Raw genomic sequence first — 19,083 nt, forward strand, 5'->3', positions numbered from 1 at the left:
AGGTTGAAAACTTATAGAGTTTGGAAAGTAAAAATAACATTTATCTGTGAAAAATTCAAATCATGCTAACAATTAGTTTCTAAAGGATATATACACAGGATTTAGGATCTGAAACTCTGCCTTTAAATCCTAATTGTAACTTAACAGCTCTGTGATCTCAGACATTTATTTAACTTTTCTGAACCTTAGTTTCTTCCTCTGAAAAATAGTTGTAATAATAATAATACCTCTCCTAGGTTTATTACATGGAAGGCTTGGTGGTTAGCAAATGCTTCATAAATATCAACTATTATAACTATCATTATCATTACTATTTCAGATCATACTTTCAACAGGTTTTTAATCTATAAGAAAACATGGTTTTTTTCTTGTATGAAATTATTCTTTTATTCCTTGCTAATGGGAATTTTTCTCACATAGTTTTGTACGTTATTCCTTAACATTTAAGACATATATGACATGCTGGACATCTGAACAAATGGTCTCTTGAGGGAGAATGAACAAACAGCTATTCAGGACTCCATAAAATAATCTCATGAGCTAAATAATTAGCAATATTAAGCAGATACACCTTGTGTGTGTGTGTGTGTGTGTGTGTGTGTGAACACATTGGCAAAACAGTTGGTTGAAAATGAACGAGTCAACTGTTCTTTGCTCTTTACATAGCAAAAATCAAATCTGGGCTGCCTAATGTGGGAAGCAACCTGACGGATTGACCAGATATTTGAATATTGTTAGGCTACAACTATAAAAAACATTAGCGTATCAGTTACACTTGCCTGGTTCACTATTAATGGACCCTTATATATATATATATATATATATATATATATATATATATATATATATATACACACACACATGCACACACACACACACACAAACATTGCTTGGTCTGTTATTTTCCAAAAAAGTCCTGGGAAAAAAGGCAATTTTTGCTCCCATGGTTTCTATTTATCAAAGACAAATACCACCAATGAAGTAGAACAGTTAGTGAGGAAATGTGTGTAAGTTTTAGATTAAAATAAATTTTATTAACTGAAATATAACTTCAAAATTGGTTAAATGAAGAGACTAAAAATAGTTTACATGGGAGTAGCCCAGCAATTCAGCTTATATGGGAGTATCCTAGTAAAACTGCTACCAGTAAAAACAGATATCCTTATAAAACTATTTTATCTGGAGCAAATTTTAACAGAGAGAGGAAGTTTTGGACAATTTATAGACTTTAATAGTAGGGTAAGCCTGAAAATGTTAACACTTTTAATATATTAATGTTAGAATTCCGAGAAATTGTCTATTTAGAGTTCTACCCAAATGAATTTTTTAATCATTTAACAAATGCTCACTTCATAATACTGTGGGTATGCTTTATTTTTACGAAAGAAAGATTCAGAACACATTTTTATGAGAACTTTTTCTTTTTCACTAACTTGAGGAAAGCTATTTGCCTGAGTGTAAAAGAGTGTGTGTAAAAAGAGAAGTGTAATGTTAACTTCACTTAATAGAAAATGCAAATGTTGGTAAGGAGAGTGTGAACTTTGAAGCTTTCACAATTTAATTTTCCCTGATCACGTTTTGTTTGGCATAAATTCTGAAAAGGAGCTCAGTGCAATCCATTCAAAAAAGAGATGGCCTTTATTTAACTACCCAGACAGACTGGAGGTAACTGAAATCCTTCACCTAATAAAATCAGAAACTCCAAGTGCAAGAGGATTTTTCACTTTCTGCTAAAGTGTGGCACTTCTTTTTTGAGTGTGATTTAGATCTTTAGAAAAAAATATCTTGCTTAAAATTAAAATTAAGGAATAATATAAAATAGGTTTTTAGAATATATAGCTGGTTGTGAAATAAATTACCTCATTGTATGTGTTCAGAGCAAAAAAATTCCCACTTGCTTAAAAAACTCTTTTGGTTCAGAGTTATTCTATTTTTTAATCTTTTTTCTTAATAACTAAGTTTTATGTTGTCTGTTTTGTACAATTTATTAAAATGCTCACATTTCCTCATTTTATCTGAAGTAAAACTCTATGAAGTGGGGAAAATTATTGTTGAAGCTTTGTAGATAAGAAATGGAAACACTGCCCATGCACACATGGTTCTTCAAAAGACCAGTGAGGAAGGAAGAACAGTGTAAATGGCTGCCGAGATGTGATGGGCAGTGGTGAGGAGATTTGGTCTGAATCAGAGAATCAGTGATTGAGCTGTATTCTGCCATTTCCTCCTGTGTGAACTTGGTCACATCAATTAACTTCTCTGACCTTTTGCATAAAGTTTGAATATCTTTTTAAAGGAAAATACTTACTACTTCAAATAATTGTGACCATTAGATTATATTATGACTTGAGTTTATTTCCTCATACCTTCTTTTTTTTTTTTTTTTTGCTGAGAAAGATTTGCCCTGAACTAACATCTGCTGCCTATCTTCCTCTATTTTGTATGTGAGCCACCTGCCACAGCATGGCCACTGACGAGTGGTGTAGGTTCATGCATGGGAACCCAATCCCGGCCACCAAAGCAGAGCCCGCTGAACTTAACCACTAGGCCACTGGGGCTGGCCCTCCTCATACCTTCTTTTTCTAAAAGTAACAATATGGAAAAATGTCTGATGATGATATGAAAAGATTATCCAACACTGAAACATAGTAGTTAGACTAATAGCTACCACTGCTGTTTATCAAGTTTATCTTTGTGTAGTTGCCATATAGAAATGTGTCTGTAAGGCTCTAACCTAATGTTAAAGTTTCTCTTTAGTGTGTATGCCTGCAATAAAACCCACTTTTAAAAATTACGAGTCCAGCTTCCACACTGAGGTGCTGCTGGGGCCACAGACCCCGACTTCAGCTGGGTCAGGAAGAGCCAGGGCGTAGCTGATATGGAGCGGCTGTGCCACTGAGGTTCCACCCCCCACCCCCCACCTTGAGGTAGGTGCCTACCAGGATGAACAAACCCATCTGGGGAGCTGGTGGAGACTTGGAGCGTGGCCTGCCAGCCAGGGCCTCCCTTGGCTCGTCGCTGTCCCACAGCCAGAGCCTCTCACTGCACAGATGAGCTGGCACCTTCAGGGAATAGACGAGCTGAGCCACAGCCTCAGGGGACCTCAAGGACCATCTTACCGATGAAAAAGCTGAGGCCCAGCAAGGTTCAGGGCCATTTGAGGAGCCTAGGTCTTAGGCATTCTTCCTGTTGAAGGTCCCATCCAACATCAAAGCAAGCACTAAAATTCACCCACATCCTTCATTCAATAGAGATTTTCTTGCCAGAAAAGAGCTGAAAAAATTTTGATAATTTTACTTCTGAAATTATTTGGCTGTATTGTCTGTAATAGCTCAGCAGTCATCATGCATCCTTGGAAATTCTTGCAAAGTGAGAAAATTTAACCTTCAAATTGTTTTCAAATGTAATGAAAAGTTTCAGAATGCTGGATTTAACAATTAGTAGTTAGCATAATATTTCACTTGGTAGACATTTAATTAAAATTTTATTAATTTCCAAAAAAATTATGAGTCCATGACACTCATAATTCATCTAGAAAACTAGATGAATTAAGTTTAGGCAAAATTCTAAAATTTTCCTGCTATGAGTTCAAACATCTAAATATCTAGTAATATCCAAGGGATTTACTGAATTTATTTCTTCTGAACATATATTGGTGTCTTAAAGTCATAGACTTGGCCACTAAATTTAATAGTTTTCTTGCCCAGCTGCAAATCGAGTAAAGAAATAGCTGGAAGGAAACCCTGACTAGTATAACTAAAACAGGAAAATACATTGCTATTGTCATAAAAATGGAAATGATTAGAATATTAAAGGATGCTTACTTCAGGACTTTCTCTATGAAAGCATTCCAAATTATGAAAACTGCAAAATGCTAATCCTAATATTATAATCTTTTTTAGAGAGGCACTAAAAATGGAAAGGCAGAAAATTACCAGCAAAGAAAACTTGGGGACATTTATTTCATTATTTCTGAGGACTATTATAAGCATTCTATTTAAACACACACATACGCATATACACAAACTTTTATTGCTTAAAACATTGTTACTTTTAATTTATTATTGCAAGTACAGTTGTTTAACAATCTCTCTGAAACATCTGAGCTTGTGTCTTGTCAAAAAATGGGATTATATGTATCTTTTTTATTTTACCATCAAAAATTTATAGTTTAGGAAAGTTACTAATTGTGAAATAATTAGAACCTAATATTTGAATAGAACCCTGCAAGCTAGAAATGTTTAGTATAGTAACAATGTTAGCAGTGATAGGCAATTCTGCTAGATGTGTAAAATTCAAATGAAAACTATTATTAAAATATTAGTGTGGATCATGAAGAGGAATAAAATGCCTTTCCTGCTGTCCATCATGATATATACTTTTAAAAAAGAGTTTCATATATTTCTTCAAGGGTTCTTTCCTGAATGACCTGAGAGTTATTGATTGCTTCCCCTCACCATGCCTGGGGATGCCTACAAATATTCTGCATCAGAGATGTAAAAAACAATACACAGACAGGACAGTACATAAAGCATAAATGTCCAACTTAATGGCTTACTATAAAGCAAATATCCATAGAAATTTGCTAACAAACCAGCAGCTCTTGTAATCATGGGACCAGTTTTAACTGACCCCATCTTATCAACAGAAGGTTGAAGTTGCTTTTCAGGGACAGCAAGCCAAAAAACTGCAAATCATGTAGCCAGAGCATGTGCAGAGGAGAAAATCTTGACCTGAAATAACACCCAGAACCAATGATTCTTCCCTCATGGAACCAAAGAACCAGGACACGACCGGAAATCAAAAGCCGGCCTCTCATTGGAAGCAAGCGGTCTGTTGTCCAGTGTTAAAGTCCCCTCCCACACCTTACCATAAATGTTTAAAGCCCTCCAATTGAAACCTGCCCTGCCAGCACTTTGGTGTACCAGCCTGTTCCCTCTACCCTCTTAAATGTCGCCCCAAACCTTGGATCGGAGAGACAGATTTGAGAGCCTTGCCTGCTGTCTCCTTGCTGGTCCATCTTGCAATAAAGCCTTTTCTTTTCTCAAAAGCTGGTGCCGTAAGTTATTGCTTTCTGTGCACTTTGGGCATTGGGCTCTCTTGCTCAGTAACACTCTCTACCTTTCCCTTCCCAATTACAATTCCACCCTGCTCCCCTAATGGTGAACATTGTCTTGTATTTTTTGGCAATAAATTCTTTGCTTTTTAAAAATAGTTTTTTATGAGTAAGAATGAATTACTGAACAATATAGTTTTTTAAACATATAAAGAGAATAGTATAGTATATATTCTTATGTGACTGACTCCTTTTGTTTAACTTTGTGTTTTTAAGGTTCATCCATGTTGTTAAGTGTGGCTCTAGTTTATTCATTTTTGTTGCTGTATGATATTGCATTACATGAACATAAAATTTACATATCCATTCTACTGTTGATGGAAATTTGGTTGCTTCTACTGTTTTGGCCATTATGAATAATGCTGCTTTGAATATTCCAGTTCATGTGCACCTATTTCTAGAGTATTTACTTTGGAGTGGAATTGTTAGGTCATAGTATATACATATGCTATCTTTTATTAGATATTGCCAATTTTTTTCCAAGTTTATTAAAACAATTTACATTCCTCCATCCTTGCCAGTTCTTGATATTGTTAGACTTTCAATTTTTATCCATTGGTATGTAGTTGTGGTATATTATAGTGGCTTTATTTTTCATTATCCTTATTTCTAATAAGGTTGGGTCCCTTTTCTTATGTTTATTGGCTATTTGGATTTCTCTTTTTTCTGTTCTTTTGTCCATTTTTGTATCACGTTATCTATATTTTGCTTATTGATTTGTAGCCATTCTATATGTATTCTAGATGCAAGCTATTTGTTAGTTATATGTATTGCAAATATCCTCTCTCACTCTGTAATATTATCTTTTTATCTGAATAACAAAAAGTTCTTAATTTTAATAAAATCAAATTTAACATTTTTTTTAAGTCCATTTTTGTTGTGATTCTAAAATCATTTTTTTCATCTTCCTTAAGATATCAAGATATTTCTTAAGGTTATCAAAATATTTCCTTACATTATTTTCTAAAAACTACATTTCTCATTCTTTCTTCTAGTCATACAATATGGCTTTTGTCCCCTGAAAATGTAAATGCCATCAAATTGATATTTCCAGTCTCATTCCCTCCTCTGAGCTACAGAAGTGTATTTAAAGTTGTTTATCTGATCTGATTGCTTGTGCATATCAAATGTAACTGATTCAAAAAGAAACTCTTGATTCCCTACCCCCCAACCCTGTCCTCCTCCCAAATTTTCCTCTCACTTGTTCAGGCTCAAAATTTGAGTCAACCTTGATCTTTCTCTTTCCCTCAGTCCCTAAATCTACTCTATCAGAAATTTCTGTTGTTTTTCCCTACAAATATTTTCTAAATTCAACTGTTTTTCACCATCTTCGTTGCTCGCTCCTCAATCCAAGTCTGTCCCATCTTTTCCTTGGATTACTGCTGCATAACCTATCTTGTGGACGAGAAGCCACTGACAGGACAGAATATGGAGAGACAGAATGGTTTCCTATAGGCAAAAGTGTCAGACAAGGGTGCATTTTCTCTCCCTCTTTGTTTGATTTGTATGCAGAACATATACAAAAAAAACTGGATGAGACTCAGGTGAAGGAGGAGTGAAAATTGGTGGAAGAAATGTCGACAATCTAATTTAAGATACACAGATGACACCATCTTACTGGCAGAAAGCAGCGATGACTTGAAGTGATTTCTGATGAAAGTGAAAGAAGAAAGTGCCAAAGTAGGACTGCATTTGAATGTCAAGAAGACAAAAATCTTGACTACAGAAGAACTACACAACTTTAACATACACAATGAAGACACTGAAATTGTTAAAGGTTTTGTTTACCTTGGTTCAGTCGTCAATTTAAATGGAGACTGTAGTCAAGAAATCAAGAGAAGACTGAGGCTTGGAAGGGCAGCAATGAAATAATTAGCAAAGATCATCAAGTGTAAGGAAGTGTCATTAGAGACCAAGGCCCAAGATTATCCACACTCTCGTGTTCCCCATTACTATGTATGGGTGCAAAAGCTGGACAGTGAGGAAGACTGACAGGAAAAAAATTGATTTATTTGAAATTTGGTGTTGGAGGAGAGCTCTGTGGATACCCTGGACTGTCAGAAAGATGAACAAGTGGGTCCTAGAGCAAATTAAGCCTGAACTATTGGTGGAGGCAAAAATGATAAAACTTTGCGGTCCTACTTTGGACACATCGTGAGAAGGCAGGATTCTTTGGGAAAGACAATAATGCTGGGAAAAGTAGAAGGCAGCGGGAAAAGAGGAAGACCAAACATGAGATGGATTGACTCCACAAAGGAAGCCACAGACATGAGTCTGAAGGAGCTCAGTAGGGCTGCTGAGGACACGACATTGTGGACATCACTCATTCATAGAGCGGCCAGGAGTAGAAGCTGACTTGACGACACATAACAACAATAGTTGCAGTAGCCTTCTGACTCATCTCCCATCTACTTTTGTCCTCTTGTAGCTCTTTCTCTTTAGAGTAGCCAAATTAATCCTTAGAAAATAGAAAATTGATCATATGATTTCCCTCCAAACTCTTGCCCTCAAATTTAGAATAAAATTGAAACTTCTTTATATGGCCTGCATGCGTATTTCTTCAACTTCATCTAATACCAGTCTCTCTTTCATTGGTTTTGCTTCAGCCACACTGACTTCTTACTGTTCCACAAACTTGTAGTCACCTCAGGACTTTTACACTTGCTTCTTCCTTTGCCTGGCTTGTTCTTTCCTAGAAGTTGTCTTGACTAGCCCAGAATAGTGCCTGGCACAATGTAAGTGCTCAAAAGCTATTGATAAACAAATGGATGGATTGAAAAATGAATGACTGGTTAGATGGATGAATTTTGCAGGGAAAAACCCTTTATTGATGTATCAACTGATTTTTTTTGCACTAGTAATTTCAGTCTAATTCGTTGATTGGAGGTAGATTAAATGTAGAGGTAGCCCTAGAAAATGCCCTGTGAGCTCTGTTTGCTTTCTGAATTAATTCCTCAATTTCATTCAGTTGCCTTTTTCTCCAAAATGGATTTCTGCTTAATTTGAATTCTGATCTGTTCGATTTTTTTACTCTAGATAATTTGTTTCATGGTTGTGCACCAGATTAAACAAACAAACAAATGTCCCAATACTTTGAAGTTCCTCTTTCTCACAGAGATCTTATGCTCCCACAAAACTATTTGCTTATCATGGGTAGAATCTTAGACTGGAAGGGACCATGAAAATGATCTGTTTTTAAGCCTGACTCATTGCAGAAATCTTCTAAAACATTTCTGCAGGTGATCATCTAGCTTATGCTTAAATATCTTCGATGATAATGGACCCGTTTCTTCAAAAGACGACTGATTCTTATAGAAATGAATCACTAGAAATATGGGTGTAGGGGAATGACCTGTTTTCTCCTTAGGAGATTAATCAAATTGATTGATTATAAATGGAAAGGACTGGGTTTTGAGATTTGGATTATATAGACATGAATGAAAACTATAAAGAGAAAATCTATTTTGGATTTGTTTGAACCATTTAATGTTTAGCAAATTGGAAAATAAGAATTGAATTGTATAGATTAGAGCCTGTGACAGATTTAGATGAATAATCTGAGAAGTTCTTTATCCCCGTCTCTCTAACCACAGAGTAATAATGGTTCATGGCAAATTGATGCTCTGGAAGACTCACTTTTGATATTATTATAAAATATTTTCCCTGAGTCCTCTAGGACGACCTCCTTTCTTTTGTTATCCTGTAATAAATATTCTACTCTTTATCGTTGTATCCATTTTGTTATATTGTATAAATGTTTGTCAACACCACCATTCTGAGTATCTTAGGGGCAGGGACTATGTCTTGTTTATCTTAGCTTTATTAGTTTATCTTAGTTTCATAGTAGGGCTCAACAAATTTGTTAAATGAATGATCTACACTCTGTAATTAATTGCACCTCCAAGTAGTGCAATAATCAATTGTTTGCTCTAAACTTGCTTGAATAATTCTGGCTTTTTTTATTAGTTCTGTTCACTATTTTAAACTCAGGAGGATTCCGTTTAAATATCAAATATTCACTGTGTGTGCCATGTTTTTTTTATTGGTTAGTCTGTGTTTTCTATATGCTGAACAGGATTTTCTCTGGAATTACTAACTCTTTCTTGCACTGAATTAGGGTGCTAGAAAGTTCCTGTCAGAGTTTCCGGAATGATTTTTTAAGGACTGAAAGGATTTATGAATCACTACCCCTCCCATAAATATTCAAAATTGCTTTCATGGAGTTACTTAGCTATCAGGAAAATGGAACTCATCAGTACATTAAAAAAAAGAAGCTCTTAAAATAGGTGTTCTCATGTTCAAATGTCTCTTCATAAAAATGTGCATCTTTGCTAAATAATATTTTATTTTTAATAAATAATTGAATGTTCTCTGTCTTCTGCTAAATAAATACTTTCATTTATAGCTTTCAATATACAGGAATAAACAAAAATATGTTTATGATATGATATGTTATATATGTTTATGAGGGCACATGCATACACACACACATACAGACACACCAACACACCCATGCACAGAAACACACTCCCCTTAAGTCTTCCTCTAAATGATGTCCTCATGGCGTGTAGCCAGGGAGTGTCAAGCTGGGCGCTTGCCTCAGTTATAGAGCTTGATTATAGGGCAGCAGAAAGTCTAAGCCTTTAGTCTAGTTGGCAGTTCTCTTGTTGGAGAACCAATTAAAGAAATTGTTTTGGGTTGTCTTTCATAAATCATAACTTCCATAAATACTTAGGCAGGGAAATGATTTCCAAGAGTTTATTTGAAATAAGGTGTACCAATGATTTATTTGTACATTTCACCAAGAATTTGTTAAATTTTCTTTTCTTTTCCTTAAAATTTTAAGGCAGATCTCTTCACAGTTTTACATGAGAAAATACAAGAAGTTTTCATCACAATGAATTTAGTTGTTCTGACACTCAGGTGTTGTGAGTTAGCTTTTAGAAGGAGGAAGCCCTGACACATAGATGAAAATCATGCATAACCAACCTTTAGCTATGCTAGGGTCCCATAAAAATTCAGTAACGTTCATGATTCAGACTATATAAATTGCTGTGCCATTAAATTTTAATGGATTTTATTGAATTTGTTATTTGGTAGTGTGTGTATAGAGGAAGGAGGGAGGGAGGGAGAGAAGTTCCTTTTCTCTAAAAGATAATTTTATTGAAATTAAGCTATTTAACCTTTCTTTTTACAAACCAACTATTCCCATTTTTGTCCTCATGACTTTCAATTCATTATTTGGATTTAGCCATTGAAAGTGCTTAAACTCTCAAAAATAACAGCCACTGGTGATCTTTAGTTCTTAAAATTACTCTTATTTACTTGTTAAAAAGCACTGTGTAGTTCTAAGTTGCCTGAGAAGGTTGTGTAGGTGTATTTCCTCAGCTTCTCTACAGAGGAGATATATTCTCTCCTTCATGTAGATGAAGGATATTTTTAATAAAAGTTATCATGAAAATTATTTATAATTCTTTGGGTCTCAGTTGAGGAGTGAATATTTTAGCTTTGGTCTTAAATGCCTGAAATTCATCAGTTAGTTCGGATGGGAGCGTGTTCTTAGAGGATAATTAAGATTGCCGTAGAACTGTAAAATGACATCATATATTTAATTTTAGGACTTACACCACCTATAAAATATTGAGTAACCAGAAATTTCAAATAGTATTTTTCTTGCCACATGCTGTTCTTTCTGTCTTGAATGTTATTCCACCACTTCTTCCTTTGCAAGTTTCTAAACTTTGCCCACTTATCAGCTTCAAAGAGACTTCCTCAGAGATGATGCCTGTGACCCTGAAGAAATCCAGGTCCTTCTGGTATCCACTCTCAGGGTACCTGTATTCCTTACTGCTAGCACTTATCACAACTGTAATAAAATTGTTATCTCTGTCACTAGTTTCCTGTTTCCCCTGGCACATGGCCACAGTGCTATGCCATATTCATATAGTTTTCTTGAGAAAATATAAAATCTGTAGTAATAAAGAAAGATTAAACAGTGTTTGTGAAACCATATGTATGTAACAGGATGTTGAAATAGGACACTTTCAGTTTATTTTGTGGCTGAAAAGTAAAGTTTTGGAATTTTAGACAGGCACACCTGCATACAGACTTTGCAACAGAGATGCATTTGTTGCACTAGATCCCAGTTTGTTTGGTTATCCAGTCACGGTAGGCTGTCACTCGAGTGTACACTCCTGGTTTATCTGGCAGACCACACTGAAACCCCCAGCTTACTATCCCCACAAGGAACCACAGCCGCCGGGAGTCTTGTTGTACTAGTGGGCCACCAGAGTCACCCTGAAGGAAACAGAATGATTGATTATGTAAGTGTGAAGGCAACCCAAAGGTATTAAGGAGTTTCTTTCTATGGCAGTAGAAGTCATATCCATTATGACAGTAAATAAAGTTAGTATGACATTTCGTGTCAAACTATTATACCAAGTCACGTGAAAATTACTGAAATCCTCCAAGTACACACGTTCCTCCTTCAACAAGTGTGAGAAGATGAGAAACACATTTCCCAGACTCCATGAGTTGCCTGGTTGACTGCTACTCATCCCAGGCTTTACCTCCTTCAAGGAGCCTTCCCTGACCTGCGCCTTCCTCCCCATGCCACCCCTTCCAGCTTTGGGCTAAAGTAGTTTTTCACCGCCTGTGTTTCCACATCCTGGGTGTATCTCACTGCTTTGTCATCATTTTATGCAAGCACATTTGTCTACCTGTTTGAACTCACTCCCACTGGATCAGCTCCCCTCGTTGTAGCTGCTGCACATCTCTGCAACACCCATTGCATTTATGATACTTGTTCAGTGTATGTTTTTCTGGCTGTACTGTAAGGTCCATCGGGGAAGGGGCATACCTATTCTGGACACTACTGTATCCTATGCTTCTACCCCATAGGAGATACTAAGGAAATATTTGTTGAATGAATGAGCTTTTAGGAGTCTCACTTATCTTCCTATTCATAGCACTCTACATGGTGTCTGATGCATAGTATGTCATCAAAAGTTCTTTTGGTGAATAATCAAAAAGAAATTTACATGGCAATGAGTAAAACACTCCTTATAAAACACTTACCAGACAATTATAATAATAAACCAACCAACATATATTTGTGCATGCAATAATCTAGTTGGGGAGACAAATTTATTAGGTCTTACATGCTGCATGATGGGTTGAGTCTGTGGGTTCTGGAGTTAGATAGCCCGGGTTTGAATCCTCCACTTACCAGCTATATGACTTTCAGTAAGCTATTTAATACCTCTCTGTACCTCAGTTTCTTCATCTGTAAATAATGTTTTTATGTGTTTAAATGAGTTAAACACACATAGCACTTTGACTACAGACTGGCATATAGTCAGTACTCATAAAAGGCAGTTATTATTACCAAGTGTGCTTCTAGAATAGTTTGTCATTCGTTGACTGCTCTTAGTAGCTAGTTCTTCCATACCTACTTAATTAGCAGTCTAGATGGGGAGAAGGGTCAGTGTGTGTATCATCAACTTGCATGGCAAGCACGGCATGGAGTTGATTGGCCCCTGCCTTCTTTAGATCATGCTTATGTGCCCAGTTAACCAGTTCTCAGTGCTTTCTCATCATTGTGTTTTTGCTGCTATTTCTTCTATAGTAAGAAATTTCTCTGCATAATGTCTTACCAAGAGTGGGCAAGCAAATGTTAAACTAAGAGGGACGTGTCGTTTTTCCTGACTCTGGCCGGCTTCACTGCCTGATTGGGCAGACATTCGAGCCTGTGTTCTCTCTTTTAGACCATAGCCTTGTTGAGCGCAGAGATTGTATTGTTGTGCTAGCACAGTTTCTGGCGCATAGAAAGTAATTAATACTTTTTTTTTTTTTTGATGAATGAATGAATGAACAGAAACAAATAGGATCTTGTAAGCTCTTATGTAGAGACTTTTTTTGAGACACTAACTCTATGCATTATTCTTTCAGCTGAAAATCAGTGAGGCCTGGAGTGGAACACACAGAGAAAGTTTCATGAAGAGTTATGGCTTGAACTAGACTAGGAGTAAGAGCAGAATTTGCGTATGCAGAGGGAAAGGGGCATCGTAAGTAAAGCATGAGTAACACCTTTTTATATCTCATGTGTATCCATAAGTCAGTTCTAATTAATGCTCTTAGTACATCTGGAATTGTCAGTCTGGAGGTGTGTTGCTTATTTGATTGGTAAATTCTTTGGAAAACTACTGTGAAAGTTAAGAATTTGTTGTTACAGGGCTAGCAATAAAAAAGAAATAGGAAGGAGTGCAAGAAGCGTTCCCTACCACAAAGACATCTCCACTTAAAGGGAGTAAAGGGCCACAGGGTAACTAATAGTATTTTGAAAATTGATAAACAATTCTCCTCCACCTACACACAACTTGCAGTCAATAAAAATGTTTCATTTTGGGGAAAGTGCTCATGGATTGGGGTCTTTGCAAAAATTTGGAGGAACTACTTCTTATCCACTTTTTCAATAACGTGAGCACTAAATATAAAAGTCAGTAATGTTTGAGGAAAGAATAAACCTTATTTTTCTGCATTCAATTCACCCAGGAAAACGGCAGCAGATTCCTCAAGAAAACAGATTGATTTTTCTTAATTTCAGAAATGTAATTTCTGATACTGAATAGTTGCTGCTGTTATTATATGGAGTTGGGTTTCAGACACAGGAATAAAATCTATTAAAAGATATAACCACATCAATTGTTCAGATACTTTCATTAAAATTTTAGTATTAAAATCTTATTCTAATTACTTAGTAAGAATTTCATATTTATTGTTTATGTTTTTATATTTGGTTGAAAATTACAGGCTAGATCTATATAGATTTTTTTTCTCATTTGTGTTGTTTTACAACTGTGGGAACTGTTGTATCTCAAGTAACTAAGTCTTTTATATAAATTTTCTATCTTCAAGATGCTGATATTTAGGTGTTATTTATTTTAAAATCAATTATTGTCTATGACTCTTAGATGAGTGATTAATTTATTTAATCCTTCCTAATAGTTAAAAGATTGAGATTAAAGTTATTAATATTAGTGATGATCGTCTGGGTTAACAACAACAGTAGAAACAACTGAGGTAGCTGAGATTTCTTCGTTGCTTAGTATGTACCTGACACATTTAATCTCCATCTAATCTTTAGTAGTACCTAAAAAGTTAGATACTATCTTTATTATCCCCACTTTATAGATAAAAGGATTGGTTATAGAGATTTAAGGAATTCAAACTCGGATCTGTCTGGTTCTTGAGCGTGGACGTTTAACTGTTCTGCGCTTTGGCTTCTCAGAATTAGTGTCTCATGATAGATCAACTTCATATAAGAATTTTATCTCTATAGATCATAAACTTTTAGAGGATCAGGGCTGTCAATTATAATTATGTTACCTCTATGCCTGTCACAGTATCACAGGCTAGTAAGTGCTTATAATCTTGGATGATGACACTGATAACATTGTCTTCAATTTACCTGGCATGCATCCACTCCACCTTGAGGTAGTCCGGCACATAGCATTCCAGGCAAGACTGCTCCATCGTAACCAGCTGGTGCATTACATACATCGTTACTTATTATATTGACCTTTGCTTGCTCTAGATCTGCAACTGTGTTGCCTGTTAAGTATAAAAGCAGGAAGAAAATAGACTTCAGGATATATAAATTAATGACTCTATGGTGAATATGGGAAGGAATAAATGTACTCCAAACATTATTTCTTATTTAGCAAAGAAGGCTACTGAAGATGTACTTAGGAGCTTTTTCTCAGCAAAGATTCCCATAGTAGAGAAGGATAACCCCTTTACACAGGTAAGTTTTTCTTTTTTTACTTTAGCTTTGTGATACAGTGTCCCTTAGACCTTAAGAGAAAAAAAAAATAAATCGGCTATCTTAAAATTGACTAGTAGCATTTAAATTCCCCACTGAGATTTTGAATTGGAAAATTACATATTTAGTAACCTTTAATCTAGCAACAAAAGAGAAATCAATCTGGTTTCAAGGCTAAAGGGCTAATTTATTTTATATGTATGTTCCTTCAAAATGGCACTGCCATTTTCGTGATTGGCACAAATTTTGTCTATTCCACCGAATTACTTTGGGCTGTAAAAATACAATGAAATATTTTCTAGGATAGTTAAGCCTTTGCATTATTCCTTGGAGAGCCCATCTGCAACAGCTGTAGAAGCCCATGGGAATTTTTACTGTTCTCCTTCCACTCCCTGGCTGATACTCTTATTTCCCCGTGGCTATATTTGCTCTTTCACATTGCCCTCATTTTTATTTCCATTTATTCATTCAATAAACAAGTGTGAGCAATGCTTATGTACACATAGAGTTTCTTGCTCTAGAGCCAGGATTTATTTCATCCCAGAATACCTTAAATGGCTGTCAATACCTTAGAGGGTATTAAAACCTTTAGAGAACACCTATCCAAATCCTCTTTAAAAAATTTTTTTTCTTTTTTTTTTTGTGAGGAAGATCAACCCTGAGCTAACATCCATGCCAATCCTCCTCTTTTTGCTGAGGAAGACCTGCCCTGAGCTAACATCTGTGCCCATCTTCCTCCACTTTATATGGGACGCCGCCACAGCATGGCCTGATAAGTGGTGCATTGGTGCGGGCCCAGGATCTGAACCCGGGCCACCAGCAGCGGAGTGCGCACACTTAACCGCTACGCCACGGGGCAGGCCCCCCAAAATTTCTTTTTCTTTATAGGGGAGGAATTTGAATCCTACACAGTCTCTGGATCATTGAAGAACTCATGTTTCTTCATCACTTTCTTTTATATTTCCCTATTACAATGTTTGAGAATTCCACATAGTTTCTAGAGGCATTGCTTTGCTTTGCTGAGGAAATTCAGGAATAACTAGAGCTTATGCTGACCAGAATATAGGATAGTTCTGTCCATAGAACCTGTCCTTAAGGTGTTCCCTGGTTTAAAAACTTACATAATAACAGGTACCAGGAGATATTGTTGTTCTTTTGGTTTGCTTTTATTTTTCCTGAGATACATACCACCATATTTTCTAGATCCCCATCCTATTACATAAGCAGTGGAACCAGGTAGAATATTCTGGGTAGCCTCTGGGAGACATATCCTGTGGATATTTTTGGTAAAGGTGATGCTTGGGTCAAGTTCCACAACTGCAATATCATTTTCATGAGTTGCAGGTCTATAATTGTTATGGATTTTAATAGTCCTTATTCCTCTTCTCTGTGTAGGAGATGTTGTGGAAATACCAAAGGTGGCAATCCATTGCCGAGGATCAGAGCAGCTGAAAAAGTATGAAAACATGCTATTTGAATAGGGAATTTGTGAACATTTCAAATATTTGGATTTTCTGTTTGTCATCCCCCGCCACCATCTAGGAGCTATTAGATCAATATCACTTTGCTATATATTTCTGTATTACATGGCCAGTAAATGAGTTTAACTCTTTACTGATGCAATGAGTAATCACTTGTCTAAAGAAACAGAGAAAGATTTTAGAAATCATATCTTGGAGTGGTGAACATCTTGGTGTTTTTCTATTCCAGTGAGATATTCTGATTCTTCGATAATAATTATTATACCACAAATCTCCTCTTTGATTTCTCCCTTTTCTACATCCTCCCATCCAAGCAACTATAAGAAGTCTGAAATAATGTCTTCTTTAGTTTTAACTCATTCCTTCCAGTCCTTATTTTTTTCTGTTCTTTCCTTTAGCTAGAAGCTCCGTTTAAATAATAGTGATGATAAGGGGCTCCTTCTCTTGTTAATGGATGAAGAATTTTTTTGTACTACGTGGGATACTTGTTGAAGATTTTGGTGTATATATGTGTGTGTGTATGTATGTGTGTGTTTTGTGTGTGTATATGCATATATGAATTTTATAAGGTACAGTAGCTTGTGTAAGAGTGACTGCTAGTTAAAAATTTTGAAGAAAAAAATAGTTAACAACAAGCAAATACATGATTTTTTGCATTGAACTTCTTTTGCTCAGGGTCTTTATGGGGAAGAGTCTAAAGAAACTCTTCTTTTCTTCCTCCCCCCCCCCCTTCCCTTCCTTTCCTTTCTTCCAGCAAATAAATGAGAGTACGGTTTTGGAACCAGTTAGGTTTAGATTTAAATCTTGGTTATGTCACATATTAACAGTGTTATTTAGAGCAAGTTACTTAATATCTCTAATTCTCAGTTTGTTTTTGCATAAAATGTGATTGATGATAACCTCTTGCACCATTGTAAGTATTAATTCAGACAAGTAAATTGTGTCAATTAGTGCTTGCCACAAGGTAAGCGCTCAATGAAGGTAACTATTGTTTTTGTTAATTATAGTTCAACCAGCCATTACTAAGTGCCCACTTTGTATAAGGAATAGTGTGAGTCTTTGAGAATAAAAATGTAAATAATTATGGTCTCTGTCCTTGAGTATCTCTCACACTAATGGAGGAGACTGATAGAGACAAATTAACTATCATAAATCACAGGGACTACTGTTAAAGATAAATAAGCAAATTTCTGTGGGAATAACATGGGGGGAGGGAAGAGACTATCAGGGAAAGTTTCATAGAGGAGGTGACAATTCAAGAAGCCTCTCTATGAGGGCCTCATCACTTCTATGTACCTTGATATAAGGCTGGTCATGCCTCAAACAAATCCTCATCGATGGGTTCTCAGTGACAATCAAGTGTACAGGGAGGGTGCCAATACAAGGTTCACATAGTTTGTCAGCTCTCCTGGATCAATCATGGTCATGAATAGAAATATTTGGAGAGGGAAAATTCAAAGACGTTCTAAGCCTTTAAAATGATGGATTCCTTGGGCAGTCATTGATGATATTTATAACTGTGGCTTTCATTACAGTGATATTCTTTACTTAGCTTTTTGTGATTGGGTCAGAATAGGGCTTAGAATCCAGTAATGTTTCTGTTACATCCTTGATTATGCTAAGTGCCTGCTAAATCCAGGTATTAGCATTTCCAGTTTCCACACTCAGAAGTGATTGAAATCAATTAGTGCCATTCCTTTTCTTTGGCATTTCAGGTGACAATGAAGATTGAAATTTTTTGTGAATTTCATTTCTTGTATTATTTGAGACACAGCAATAAATGCGTCATTCTAAATCAGAAATTTGATAACTCTGAAAGTATCTTTAGAATAAGTTTCAAATTTATTGACTGTGTAAAAAAATATTGTTATAAAATAGCCATAATAAAAATTCAGAATAATTTGGGGTTTCCTAAAACTTTTGTTCAGAAACCATGCACTAGTTTTGTTAAACTTTGCTCCCTCTTAATTTAACAAACACTTTTTATAACAGGCACTGTATTATGAGGCAGTACCCTCAAATCTGCAAAAGACATCTTAGAAATAGTGAAGGTTTTATAGAATTCGAATAGGAAGAAATGGAGATTTGGAAGGATTATTAACATTTTAGGGAGAAGCAGCAGATTGAGCAAATGCTTTTAAGTGGGAATATGTAGGCAGAGGCCAGGGGAATAGAATAATACAATCTGGCTGGACCTCAAGGTTCATGGTTGAGAAATAAGTCTGGATTGATCTGATGGAGGGCTTTTGGGAATGTGGTAAGGAGGTTGGATTTTAGACAGCGGTTATTGAGAGAATCTGAGAAGAGAATAGATATGGTCAGAGACACACGCGTTCAGATCACCATCCCTTTTCTGAGTGAACTTTTTGTGTTTAGTTCCCAACAACTGTTGGGGTCTAGGATGCCCCAATAATGAGGTATGTCTGACCCTAACAGGTTTTAGTCATGCTGAAGTGTAAAGTCCTTCTGTTATGGGCAGTAGGACCTTTTCTTTATGCCAGTAGGATAAGGTTATGCATCCTAGTCTCCACTGGCAGTTTATTACCCTAATGTTAGCCATAGCCTTTAGTCACATCAATGAAGAATTCTCTATAAGTTGTTTAAATTCATATTATTTATACTAATCACTATAATTGATCATTATTTTTGTGCATGTGTACCTCCAA

General features: G+C 35.9%; 1 protein-coding gene across 1 annotated transcript in view; it reads right to left on the reverse strand.

Annotated features, from left to right (window-relative positions):
- Nucleotides 1–11,248: 11,248 nt before the first annotated feature.
- The window catches only part of LOC101396761 (transmembrane serine protease 11D), a 39,543-nt gene continuing 31,708 nt past the window's right edge, over nucleotides 11,249–19,083 (reverse strand). The window contains exons 8-10 of the mRNA XM_087434661.1: nucleotides 16,125–16,384; nucleotides 14,583–14,725; nucleotides 11,249–11,410 (exon numbers count right to left, since the gene is read on the reverse strand). Of these exons, the coding sequence (XP_087290787.1) occupies nucleotides 11,249–11,410; nucleotides 14,583–14,725; nucleotides 16,125–16,384 (565 nt within the window). The remainder of the gene's footprint in view (nucleotides 11,411–14,582; nucleotides 14,726–16,124; nucleotides 16,385–19,083) is intronic.

This window comes from Ceratotherium simum, chromosome 8, assembly GCF_057802395.1.
Source record: "Ceratotherium simum simum isolate JZ-2026a chromosome 8, ASM5780239v1, whole genome shotgun sequence".
NCBI lineage: Eukaryota > Metazoa > Chordata > Mammalia > Perissodactyla > Rhinocerotidae > Ceratotherium > Ceratotherium simum.